A 12,383-nucleotide genomic window follows, 5' to 3' on the forward strand; every position below is an offset into this window, starting at 1 on the left:
CACAGGCGGGGCCAACACGATCACCCTGTGCCCTCCCGGATGGCGCCCGGGCTGGCGGATGACCAGCCACCCTGGTGCCCACTGAGGCTGTGTTGCCTTGCCGATGGCGAGAGGTGCAGGCAGTCTCGCCAACTGAGCACTGTGCTGGGCCAGGCCCACTTGCCATGTGTAAACACATCTCACCTCACGGCTCTGTACAGATGGGGAAACTGAGGCACGGAGAGGGGCGTCACTGGCCCGAGATCACACAGCCAGGACAAGGCAGGGCCAGGACAGCAGGCTAGGCCCTGTGCTGCGCCCATGTGGGGCGGCGCCCTGATCCCCTGCTCTCTGGGCCGAGGCCAGGCTGCCCGAGTGGCAGGACGGGGAGCTCGGGTGCACCCTGCTCTCGGCCGCCCCCAATCCTCCCACACAGCCCCTGATGCCTCCCCTCAAAGGCCCAGGCAACTCACAGGAATTCTTCCGAAAGACTGTGTTGCTCATGAACTTGAAGAAGCGCTCGGCGTAGAAGCTGGGCCGGTGCACGGAGACGGTGTCCTGGGAAGGGAGGGGGTGTGAGCGCCGGGCACCCAGCACCCCGTGTGCCGCAGGGAGCCCAGGATACCGCTGTGTGGAGGGGAGATGGGTCCCTGGCACGGGGCTTCCCGGAGGGGCCCAAGGGTCAGGACCAGGGATAGGGAGGCCATGAGAGAAAGGTGTTTTTTTTTTTTTAAAGATTTTATTTTTTCCTTTTTCTCCCCAAAGCGCCCCGGTACATAGTTGTATATTCTTGGTTGTGGGTCCTTCTAGTTGTGGCATGTGGGACGCTGCCTCAGCGTGGCTTGATGAGCAGTGCCATGTCCGCGCCCAGGATTCGAACCAACGAAACACTGGGCCGCCTGCAGCAGAGCGCGTGAACTTAACCACTCGGCCACGGGGCCAGCCCCAAGAAAGGTTCTTTATTATAAACCCATCCGAATTTTTAATTTCTTGAACCGTGTGAATAAAAAGTTATTCAAAGAAGTGAATAATATCAAAATAAAGAAACAGAGAGGCTCTCTGAAGCCAGAGTTGGCACAGCATGGCCGGCGGCCGCTCGCTGAGTCAAGTTTTACTGGCACACAGCCGCGCTGGCCCCACGGCAGAGCCCGGCGGCCGCAGCGACGGAAGCGGCTCCCCAGGGCCAGGCAGCCCGGCCCGGCCCAGCGCTCGCCGCCGGGGGCTTCTGTTCTGTCTGTGCCACCGCAGACGGGACTGCTGTGCTCAATGGGCTGCAATGATGGGAATCTGTGTAAGGCGGGGAGCCCAGCACACAGTCAGTGCTCAATGAATGCTGGGACCCCAAGGTGGAGACTCCGTGTTCCCGAGGACCCAGTCTCCCCCAGGCCCTGTGGACAGCCACAAATGTCCCCAGACATGGCCAGTGTGCCCCCTGCTGTAACATAAAAGAACCCATCTGGACACGCGGCCTCCCGGGATGGAGATGACAGTCCCCGAGCTCACCTACACGGAGGCTGGCCACGTGCCCGTTCGGGCCGAGGGCTGGGGGCCGGCACAGGGAGCGGCCTCCTGCCTCACAGGGACGCACCCCACCCTCTGCCTCGCTCTCTGGCTGTCGCCCGGGCCAGGGGAGGGCAACGCCTGGGGATGTGTGGCGACACAGGGAGCACCTGGCCCAGCTCCAGGGTCACCCCACCTGCCCCAGGTTGCTCATACCTGCAGGGCCACTTTGATCAGCACTGGGGGACCCCTGGAGCTGACCTGAATCCTGCTTTGGGGGTCACGGGGGCCTGCTTAGGACCTGGCAGCTCTCCTGTCTGCTGTGGGTTTGCGACCCCACAAAAGGGCCACCTGCCACCTGGACTTGCTCGATGCACATTCAGGAAGCTCCACCTGGACCCTCCGAACACCCTCCGAGGGGTGTGGGGCTGGGTAGATCTTGGGTTTTCCCAATGGCAGGTACACAGATAGCCCCCAGCACTTTAGTAAGAATTGGTCTGAAGACGGCCATGGGGAGAGGCATCCGCCTGTGGCTGGAGCTGGCTGTGGGCACAGTTGGACGAGGGGTGCAGGCTGCCTGGGCCTCCGATGCATGGTCCTCCTGGTCTTCACGTTAAGAAATAACCCACAGGGGCCGGCCCCGTGGCCGAGTGGTTAAGTTCGCACGCTCAGCTGAAGGCGGCCCAGTGTTTCGTCGGTTCGAACCCTGAGCGTGGACATGGCACCGCTCATCGAGCCATGCTGAGACGGTGTCCCACATGCCACAACTAGAAAGACCCACAACTAAAAATATACAACTATGTACCACGGGGCTTTGGGGAGAAAAAGGAAAAAAATAAAAAATCTTTGGAAAAAAAAAACACAACCCACAGCCAGCATTTACACGGGGGCGATACCCATGGGGAAAGAGCTCCTGTCAAGCGTTTCTCAAACAGCTGAGACGTTCTGCCGAAGTGGGCCATGTCCCTGTGTGGCAACAGGGGTCAGAGCTGCGTGGTCCTGCCCGAGAACCCCTCCATGTCATGTGTTTCCAGAATGTTCTTTGCCTGGCTGGCCCCTGACCTCCCTGGTCAGGCTGTCCTTGAAAATATTTCCAAATCAGCTTAGGGTCCCCTCCTCCAGAAAGCCCTCCTGTGCTCCTCACCGATGGCTTGACCCCCCCTTCAGGGCTCCTCCAGCCGCCTGTGCTTCCCCATCATGGCCCTGAACCCTTGGCCTTGGTCATGGGGCCACCCCACTGGACAGTGACTCCAGGAAGGGGGACGCATCTCGGTTCTCCAGCACCTCGCCTGGCCCGGGGAGACAGTCACCAGTTTGTGGGCTGACAGAAAGAAAGACTCACCCCGTCGTGAACAAGGGCCTTCCAGGTGTGCTCCAGCTTCTTGATGAACCTGCAGAGGAAACGCCCAGAACGTCAGCCAAACCCTTGAACCAGGGGGCGTCCACCAGGGTGGGCCTGCCCCAGGGGACACTGGGCCACATCCGGGGACATCCGTGTCACGACTAGCAGTGCTCCTGGCATCGAGTGCGTGGAAGAGCTCTGGACTCAGGAACTGAGGTCACATGCTGTGCCAGCCAGGGGCCACCTCTCCTCTTCCTGCGTCCCCTTGTCCCCTCCCCACCTGCTGGCGGCTCCCACCAGCGCCACTCTGGGGGAGGGAGAGAAGAGGCCATGCGGACAGCCAGCCAGCGCCTCAGGAGCCCATCCCTCCCTTCTCCTTCCTGGGCCCCTCTGCTAGAGTCAGCCCCCTGCCTGCACCATGGCACCGCACTATGCTGGGCTGGGGAGCAGGGCGCCTCCTCCAGGCAGCCCTCCAGGACGCCCTGAGTCTACAGTGGGGAAAGCACCCCCCTCAGCATTCACCCTCTCAGAATACCCCTCGGGCTCTGGGTGGCCAGCAGGAGCCTTCCGGAAGGCTGAGGAAGCCTTGAACCAGACGGCATGCTGCTGCTGGGGGTGAGCGGGCAGGTGGGTGCGGGCACCCACCTGTAGGACTGCAGGATGTCAATGATGCCAATGTGCAGCAGCAGACGCTCCCCGCGGCCGTTCACAGCGGGGATCCCGCCCATCCTGGGGAGAGAGGGGCCGGGAGCCCGTGAGCACCCCCAGGCCGGGCAGGGGCCAGGGACTGCGGGGGACATGGAAGTCAGGGACGCAGGGAGGAGTCGCCCGAAGGGAAGGAGCCCGAGGCTCAGCATCCCCATGCCCCACGGAGGGTCCCGGCGCCGGGGAGCTCTCCCTGGCCCTGGGTGGGAGGGGGCCCCTCTCCCAGCCACCTCCCAACTTCACTGCTGGAGACCCGAGGCTGCGAGAGGTCCTGGCACTGAGACGAGGCGCACACACGCGTGCGTGCACACACATGCAGGCACCCACACACCTGCAGCACACCTTGCACACACATGCAGGCACATGCACACGGCACCCCAGGCGGCCACGAGGGCTCTCGGCGCAGGCTGGGGAGTTAACTGCCTCACTCAGCCCCAGGCCCACCCACCCGAGCCGGCCCAGCATGGTTAGCGAGGTCACACACGCAGCGGCTGTCCGAAGCCACGCCGACCCCAGGCCCGCAGGCCCTGCTCCCTGCACTCCAGGCGGCGGAGCTCACCTGCTCGCCCTGCCGTCCCCTGCCAGGCCCCACGCGGACCCTACGAACGCCAAGACGGTCTGAGGATGGGCCTGCGGAGCGGGGCCTTTGCACGTGTCGCTGCCCCCCCACCCCGCTCCAGTTGGGGCCCTGGGACCTGTTCCTCCTCGGTCCCCTGCAGCTGATGGCCTAGTGTGGCGGCCAGGCTGGGTCAAGCCTTGGCCGCACCAGTAGCTGGCTGTGCACCTGGACGGCGGCCCAGCCTGTGAGCGTGCTCCCCAGCTGAAGATGGGGCGCCACCCTCCTCCTCCACAGCCCATGAGGACTGAACAGGGTAATGGACGGGGAGGCTCCAGTGGTTCCCCACATGGTCCATGCACGGTGACCAGGGGACAATGCTGACACCTGTCTATAGGAGAAGCTCCCACCTGGGGCGGCTCTGCCCCCTGGGGGACACTGGGCATGTCTGGGGACATCTGTGGGGGTCACCCTGGGGGACCTGCTGGGATCAAGTTGGTGGGGGCCAGGGATGCTGCTCAAACCCCACAGCACCCAGGATGGTCCCCCAGAGATGACCTGGCCTGACGTCCACAGAGCCGAGGGGGACCCCACATGTGTGTCTCCCGACCAAACCCTGAGCCCGTGGGGCAGGAGCCGGGCACCGGCTGGGTGGGTGCACCAGGGAACGCTCCTCTCTCACTTCTTCAGCTTTGTCCCCGTCCCACTGCCCTCATCTTGGGGAAACTGTCCCTGCGGCTTCTAGGCTGGTTGTCTGGCTCTGAGAGGTCCCCTTCGTCCCCCCTCCTCTGAGGCCACCTCCCACCCTTTCTGGTTTTGCTGCACACGATGGGCCCAGCGGGAGGGAGGGCCGGCTGCGCTTCCACCTGGCCGGCCCGGGCCCTGACCCGCTGACTGACCAGAGCCCGAAGCCCCCGCCCGCCGGCCGCGCCACCTACGTGTCGTCGGCCTCGATGGCCTCGCCGCGCGCCGCGCCGCCCTGGATGGACTCCATGGCCGTGGAGTAGAGCGCCTTCTGGCCCAGCGGCCGCTTCCCGTCGGCGGGGCTCCGCGCGCCCTCGGCCTGCCGCTCGCGCTCCTGCTGGTCGATGTTGTGCACGCCGAGCAGCAGGCTGTAGTCCATGATCTTGAAGCTCTCCAGCACCTGCCGGGGCCGCGGTCAGGACGCGCCCGCCCCACCCCAGGCCCCGCCCCCGAAGCCACAGGGAGGCCCCGCCCCCGGGCACACCCCCAGGCCCACCCAGGCCCCGCCCCACCCAAGCTCCGCCCCCATGCCCCGCCCCATCCCACCCAGGCGCCAGCCCCCGCCGCCCCAGCCACAGGGAGGCCCTGTCCCGGCCACACCCTAGGCCCCGCCCCCGCCCCAGGCCACACCCCCAGACTCCGCCCTGCCCCGCCCCCGCCCAGCTCCAGGCCCCCAGGCGAGACCAGCACAGGGACCTCCGGATGGGCCGTGGGCAGGGCGCCCCACCGGGCAGGGCGCCTCTCTCTGCAAGGATGGTGGGGGCTGAGACTGGGGGCTGTCGAGGAGCCCGGCGGGCGCCCTTTCCCCCAAAAGCCCCTAACCGTGGAGGAGGGAGCGTGCTTTAAGTCAGGGGCTTGTGGGTTTGTGCCCGCGGGGGGAACACAGCCCCCTGTCCTGCACGCCGCGCGCGTCCCCGTCTCACGGATGGGAAACTGAGGCTCAGAGACGCAAGACCCCCTCGGCGACGCGCCCTCGGCCCCGCAGCAGGGGGCCCCTCTGACCCCGGGCTCCTCGTCCACCCGTGGCTCACCAGGCAGTCGCGCTGCAGCGTCTTGACGAGCGCGGAGAAGGTGTCGGCGTCGAGCAGCAGCCCCTCGGGCATGTCCTGGATGAAGTCCAGGTCCTTGTAGGTGGGGATGCTCTTCTCCTTCTCCTTCTTGCTGGCGCGCCGCTTGTAGGTGGAGCCCTTGAGGTCGAACTTGAGGTGCATCTTGACGACGCGCGGCAGCACGTTGTTCATGACCACCACGCGGATGTTCTTGCCGCCCGACTGCACGCAGTACAGCCCGTAGAACTTGGGCAACAGCGTCCGCGGGTTCTGGTTGAGGTTCTGGGGGGGGCGGGGGCGGGTCGGTGCAGGAGCCGGGCCAGCGGGCTGCCGCCTCCCCGGCCCCCCGCGAGGCCCCGCCCCCCCAGGCCCAGGGCAGCCCCCGGACCCTTCCAGAGCCCCCGCCGCCCACCATGTAGTAGCCGGGCAGCAGCTTCTGCAGGAACTCGGCCTCCTTGTGCATCACTGTCTTGATGATGAACTCGTCGTCGCTTGTGACATAGAAGAGCGAGCCGCTGGCGCCGGGGTTGGACAGCTCGATCAGGGGCTCGTTGCACAGTGAGTACTGAAAGGGCGGGTGGGCAGGGGACGGGGCAGGTCACGGATCACCCCCACAGGCCCCGGGGCCAGCAGACAGCCCTGGAACCGGTCCCTGTCAGCTCCATTTCACAGATGAGGAAACTGAGGCTCAGAGAGGGGGACTGATGGGCCAGAGGCCACACAGCAAGGACTGGAACCCGGCTAACCCCGCAGCCTGAATGTGGTCTACTGCAATGTATTCCCTCTCCTGTGAGTGACAGACACCCTATCGTACTAGGCTACCAACGCACCTGGCCAAGGAGCTGTCACAGACGCTGCTGAGTGGGATTTCGGTAAAGGCTCCCTAGACGGGTGACAGAAGCTGGTGCACCTTCTGTCTGTGCCCTTCTCTCCTTCCCACCCATTTCCCACCTGGAATGCTGCTGTGATAGCTGGAACCCCAGGAGCCACACTGGACCATGAGGTGACCCTCAGGATGGAAGCCATGCAACCAAAATGACAGAGAGAGAGGAAAGCTGCGTCCCTGATGGGCAGCCTGCACTCCGGCTCCCGGCCCACCCGGCCCCTGGCCCTTCCCCCTGACATCTCTTCCACCTCCGTGTGTACTGTCCATCACTCCACACGTTCCCGCCCACCCTTAGACAGTAAGGTCTGTGGAGGCAGCGATTTCTACGGGATTCTGGCCACTGAGGCTCCCCAGCACTGCCACGGTGCTCTGCGCACAGTAGGTGCTCAGTTTCTTGAGCAGATGAGGGAAAAGCAAAGCCTGCAGGCCATGGTTTCTGGCCTTTTCAGCTACTGAGCCAGTGGGGTCCCTTTTGAGGTAAAGGCTGTTTGGGTGCTCGGTTAATCCTACCTGAGCACCACCGGTATACCGGGACGAGGCCACGGGGTGTCCCCACCGGGCCGTTTGCCGCAGGGTAAGTGCCAAGCATGAACACTGGCTGTTTCTCAGTGCCGGCCCAGGACGGGCAGACGGGGAGGACACGGGGAGAAGCAGGGATGGGTCCACTCCCAGGGGTGCTGAGAGCCGTCCCGCCCAGGGAACCCCAATGTGCTGGCGTGCGGTGGGGTCCCCCTCAGCGTGGCTGGGGAATCGCGTGGCCACAGCCACCCACGGAGGCCAGGCGTCCCCTCCAGAACACGCTGTCCAGATGCCCCGGGGGCCCAGACTTGAAGTCCCTGCACTTTCTTTCATCAAGTTCCAGACAAGACCCAGCCGTCCCCGCGTCCCCACCCTGCGGAGGCGCCTTTCGTCTGTCCACCCCCTACTGATGGACACGGGCCGGCCTCCTGGGGCTGTAAACAGCGCCACGCCATCCTGGGAACACAGCGACCTGGGACCCAGGGAACCCACTGCAGAGCCACCAGCTGCACACACGACCCTCGTCCTTGCTCTGTGGGGCTGGCAGGATGGGGGACGTCTGCTGGGGCTGCGACAGGGCTGGAGGGGGACAGCCGTGCGCTGGCCGGTGCGACACGGACGCTACAGTCCGAGCCCCTGCCGTGGCGCCGGGACTCCTCGGCACCTGGACAGAGCCGAGCTGTCGGGGTCCCTGCGCCCTGGCCCAGTGAGTCCTGGCTGTCCCTGGAAGGATGCGGCCTCGGCCGAGGGCACAGCTTCCCACAGAGCAAGGAGGAGGAGTCAGAGCCCATCATCCAGGCCCCCCAACCACAGGGGGACCCCAGGACCCCGGGACGGCAGACGGAGACCCGTCACGTGTATCAACCGATTCTGCAGGCGTGACCTGTGACATACTCCTAACAACAAAGGGGCCCACAGAGGGAACCATCCCCTCGAGATGAGCTCGTGGACACTGTGTCGTCTGCTTTGCTGGCAGCCTCTCCCAGCCGTGGAGGAACAGCCCCGCCGACAGCCAGCAAGGGGCCGAGTCCCCACCAACATGAGCTGGGACGCGGCCCTGGCCCCAGTAGAGCCTCAGGGGAGACCCCAGCCCACCCCCGACTACGGCCCCGAGCCAAGACCCCGCAGAGCCACGGCCCGATTCCCGGCCCCTGGGAACCGTGCAGAGACGGACAGGTCATGTCCTCAGCCACAATGCCCGCGGTGACTCTGATACAGCGACAGCCGACGGACACACTCACCAGATAGTCGTCCGGCCGGATCCCGAAGAGCTCGCGGAAGTAGCGGAAAGCGACGGGCGCATAGGTCTTGAACCTGAAGTCCTGGAAGTGGTGGGCGGGCGTGAGGTTGCTGCCTTCACTGCGGGAGGAGGGACGCGGTGAGGGATGGTGGCGGTGTGGCCTCCCGCTGCCCCGACGGCCCCACCTGCCCAGGCCACGACGGTGCCTCCCGCTGCTGAGCCGCCAGGCTTCCCAGCGCGACCCACCCACACGGGGCTCCCGAGGGACAATGTGGCCGTGGCTGGCCTTGGGCTGGCCCCAGTATCCACCCTCCCTTCCCCCATTAGCAACGGGGCCCATGATGCCAGCTGGGCACACGGCCACCCAGAATCACACCACAGTACCCAGTGTCTCCTCAGGGAGGGGTGGTCACGCAACTGCGCTTGGCCACTGAGCTGTGAGTGGAACCGAAGCCCCATGTGTTGCTCCCTGGCCGTGCTGTTAAAGGGAAGGGGCATGTGCTCCCTGTCTCCTTCTCCTCTTTCCTGCTGGCGGATGCAGCTGTGATGGCAGGAGCCTGGGCAGCCACCTAGGACCACTGGTTAGAAAAGCTGCATGTTGAGGATGGCAGAAGAACTAGAAAGAACCCTGGACCCCAACACTGTGGAGCCCCCTGACCAGCCCTGGATTGTCTATTAGTTTTCTGTGTGTGTGAGAAAAACAAACTTGTATCTTTCCTTTTCCTGGTTTTTTAAAACCACTTTCATATTGCATCTCTCTGATTTGCTATCAAACTAACACCCTGACTGACACAGGGTCAGAGACCAGGGCAGTTCTCAGCGGAGACGGGAGCTCAGGGAGCAGGCAAGGCTGTGCGTGTCATGACAGTGGCTGCAGGGTGGGCTGTGGGAGGACCGAGCTGCTGGCGCCGCGGGCGGGGCCTGGCCCACCTGGGGAAGAAGATGCTCTCCACCACGTAGAAATCCTGCATGAGCACGTCGCGTTCCGGCTTGGAGCTCAGGTTGCCCACGGTGTAGCCGATGCCCAGCTGGATGGCCCCCTTCAGGGTGGAAGACGTGGTCTGTGGGGAAAGCGGGCCGCATCAGGACCCCCGGAAGGACCCCCGCCCGGCCCTCGGTCCCCGGAGGGAGAGGCAGAACCAGAAGCCCCTCGGGACTGGGGCACTGGGGCAGACGTCCAGCCTGCGGCTCGACCCGGCTCACACCGAGGCCGCCTGCCTGGCACTGTCACAGCCCCGCTGGCCTCGGCCTGCACAACCTGCAGCAGGGGACTGGCCTGGCCAAGACGCCAACACCGCTTCGTGCGGCCCCAAGCCAGTTTTCAATAGAGGTTCTGGAAGGTTCCAACATCTCAAAACTGCCTCGACACAGCAGGGGTCTGTCCAGGGTTTCCTTTTTTTTGGAGAGGAGCACAATTTATAGAATGATGCCCCAACTTCCTTTCTGTAGACCAAGTCCCTTCTATCTGCTTTCTAGAGGATTCCCATTGTCACAATGGGCAAGGGACATCGTCCCTCCCTGCCTCGGTTTCCCCAGCCGTGGACAGGACAGGCCCGGCTCTCCCAGGGCTGCACGCATTAGCTCGTGTAGGCTGCCCTTCCCCGTCCCGGGCCCCCACCATCAGTGGCCTCTTCGCCTGAACCCCTGCACCGAGGGGCCGCTTCGGCTCTCCGTGATCAACTCCTTCCAGAGGCCATCGACTGAACACACGCTCCCCGGGGAAGACACAGACGGCCACTGGGCACAGGAGCAGGGGCTCGACGCCATCAGTCCCCAGGAAAATGCAAATCAAGACCACAGTGGGGGACTGCTTCACACCCACAAGACGGATCGGAAAGTCAGACAACAGTGACGCTAGGGACGGGAGAGACTGGAGGCTCGTGCACGGACGGCGGGAGCGGAAGTGGTGCAGCCAACGTGGGGAACAGTCTGCTGGGTCCTCAAAAGGTTAAACACGGAGTTTCCATGGGATCAGCACTTCCACTCCTACGTGTGTGCCCGAGAGAAGTGAAACACGTGTCTGCACAAAAACTTGTACACAAACGTGCACGGCGGTACGGTTCACAGCCGCCAAACGGTGGGCACAACCCCAGTGCCCATCAGTGGACGATGGACACACACACGTGTCCCCCCACACGCTGGAATACCACGCAGCCGTGAAGAGGAGCGAGGCCCTGACACAGCCGCACGTGGACGGACCTGCACACACGACGCTCAGGGAGAGAAGCAGACACAGAAGGACCCACGGTGTGTGACCCCATTGACGGGAAACGTCCAGAACAGGCAGATTCACAGACAGGGAGCGGGCTCGTGGGCGCCAGGGGCTGGGTTGGGGGGGGAGTGACTGCTAATGGGGGCAGGGGTGCTTTTTGGGGTGATGGAAAGTTCTGGAATTGACATGCGGATGGCTGCACAACCCTGTGAGTGCACCAGTGACCATCTAATTGCACACTTCTGGGACGGCTCAGGTGGCGCACGCACCAGCTCTGGGCAGACCAGTCGTAGCAGGAAGGAGCAACTGAGGCAGGCGGGAGACGGTGGGGGGCCCTGGCCTGGCCTCAGCCTGGCTGCTTCCTGAGGGGCAGGGTGGGAGCTGTTGGCCCCCCAAGGCCACAGGCCGCTCCTGGAGCCAGCGGGCAGGGCAGCCTCGGATCACGGCCGGGCCGCCCACGACAGTGACAGGCAGCAGGGACCTCGAGGGACTGAGGTCCCGCAGGGAGGACCCTGTAACTAGAGCGTCTGTCTCCAGCCGACTGTGACCATGGCCCGCGCCTGAGCTTCATGGACCCTGTGGGGGGGACAGATGGCCCCCGGAACCCCTGGGAGCCCCCAGCCTCCCCGCCCCCCGCTGGCTCAGGGCAGAGGAGGGACCTTCTTATAGGTGGTCTCGCCGGATGCGTCCACACCCCGGTGGCCCAGCTTCTTCCCATGGCCGGGGCCTGGCTGTCCGGTCATCAGTGGGGCCTGGAGAAAAGGAAACAGGGGTTGGAGGTCAGCAAGGAGGGCCAGAAGGTTCTAGAAATCCTCACAAGAAAGGGGCTTTGTCGCCGTGCTCAGCCGGAGCCCAGGGCGGGTGTGGGTGGCTCCAGGGCACCGGCCACACCCCATGGGTAACACCCCACTTCCAGAGGGGCCCCCACCAGACAGGACAGCTGACTCCTGGAGAAGAGCCAGGAGCTCAGCTCAGGGCCCCCTGGGCAGGGCTAACATGGGGCCGGGTCACTCCCGGGGGGCGTCCTAGGCGCTGGGGGCATTCCCAGCCCCACCCTCTCGATGCCAGGAGACACCCGGTGTGACAGCCACAGATGTCCCCAGACATGGCCCAGTGTCCCCTGGGGGCAGGACAAGCCAGGTGAGACTCCTGGGCTGGAAAAATGGTGACAGCATCTCCTCCCCAAGGGGGTCCCGCGGGCCCACGGGGACTGTGGCAGACGTGACACGGGCCGTGCAAACAAGCTCGTGTGGAAGCCACCACCCCCCTGTGCGACCCTGCAGGGAGGCTGGGGACAGGGGCCATGGGGGCCTGGGGGACACGCGCCAGCTTGGGGACCAGAGCCGAGCAGACAGGAGTGGGCGCCCCTGCTCCCCAGCCCTCTGCCGGGACGCCCCCGCGACCCAGCAGGTGGACAAGCCCTCCTCTGAGGCCCTGGTGTGGCAGAGGCGTTCCGGGGGAGGAGAGCGGGCTCCGAGGGGACCCAGACTCCCCGCTGGGACGGTGGGGGACCCCTGCTAGGACAGCTGCATGGGAACACAGGGCCAGACACCCCGTAGGCCACTTTCAGGAGAGACGGCAAAGGCCGGGGACGGCACTGCGGCGCCTGAACCGGGGACGGCGGCCCAGACGGGCTCGGCCGGGAGAAGGG

The 12,383-nt window shown here is 64.9% G+C and overlaps 1 protein-coding gene across 3 annotated transcripts in view; it reads right to left on the reverse strand.

Moving 5' to 3' along the window:
* PIP5K1C (phosphatidylinositol-4-phosphate 5-kinase type 1 gamma) overlaps positions 1–12,383 on the reverse strand; it is a 48,544-nt gene that overhangs the window by 12,862 nt on the left and 23,299 nt on the right. For all 3 annotated transcript variants that reach the window (XM_070622575.1, XM_070622574.1, XM_070622573.1), the window contains exons 3-11: positions 11,392–11,484; positions 9,451–9,581; positions 8,522–8,639; positions 6,288–6,440; positions 5,858–6,157; positions 5,021–5,226; positions 3,467–3,550; positions 2,822–2,870; positions 453–537 (exon numbers count right to left, since the gene is read on the reverse strand). In XM_070622575.1, coding sequence (XP_070478676.1) covers positions 453–537; positions 2,822–2,870; positions 3,467–3,550; positions 5,021–5,226; positions 5,858–6,157; positions 6,288–6,440; positions 8,522–8,639; positions 9,451–9,581; positions 11,392–11,484 — 1,219 coding nt within the window. The remainder of the gene's footprint in view (positions 1–452; positions 538–2,821; positions 2,871–3,466; positions 3,551–5,020; positions 5,227–5,857; positions 6,158–6,287; positions 6,441–8,521; positions 8,640–9,450; positions 9,582–11,391; positions 11,485–12,383) is intronic.

This window comes from Equus przewalskii, chromosome 6 (assembly GCF_037783145.1).
Source record: "Equus przewalskii isolate Varuska chromosome 6, EquPr2, whole genome shotgun sequence".
NCBI lineage: Eukaryota > Metazoa > Chordata > Mammalia > Perissodactyla > Equidae > Equus > Equus przewalskii.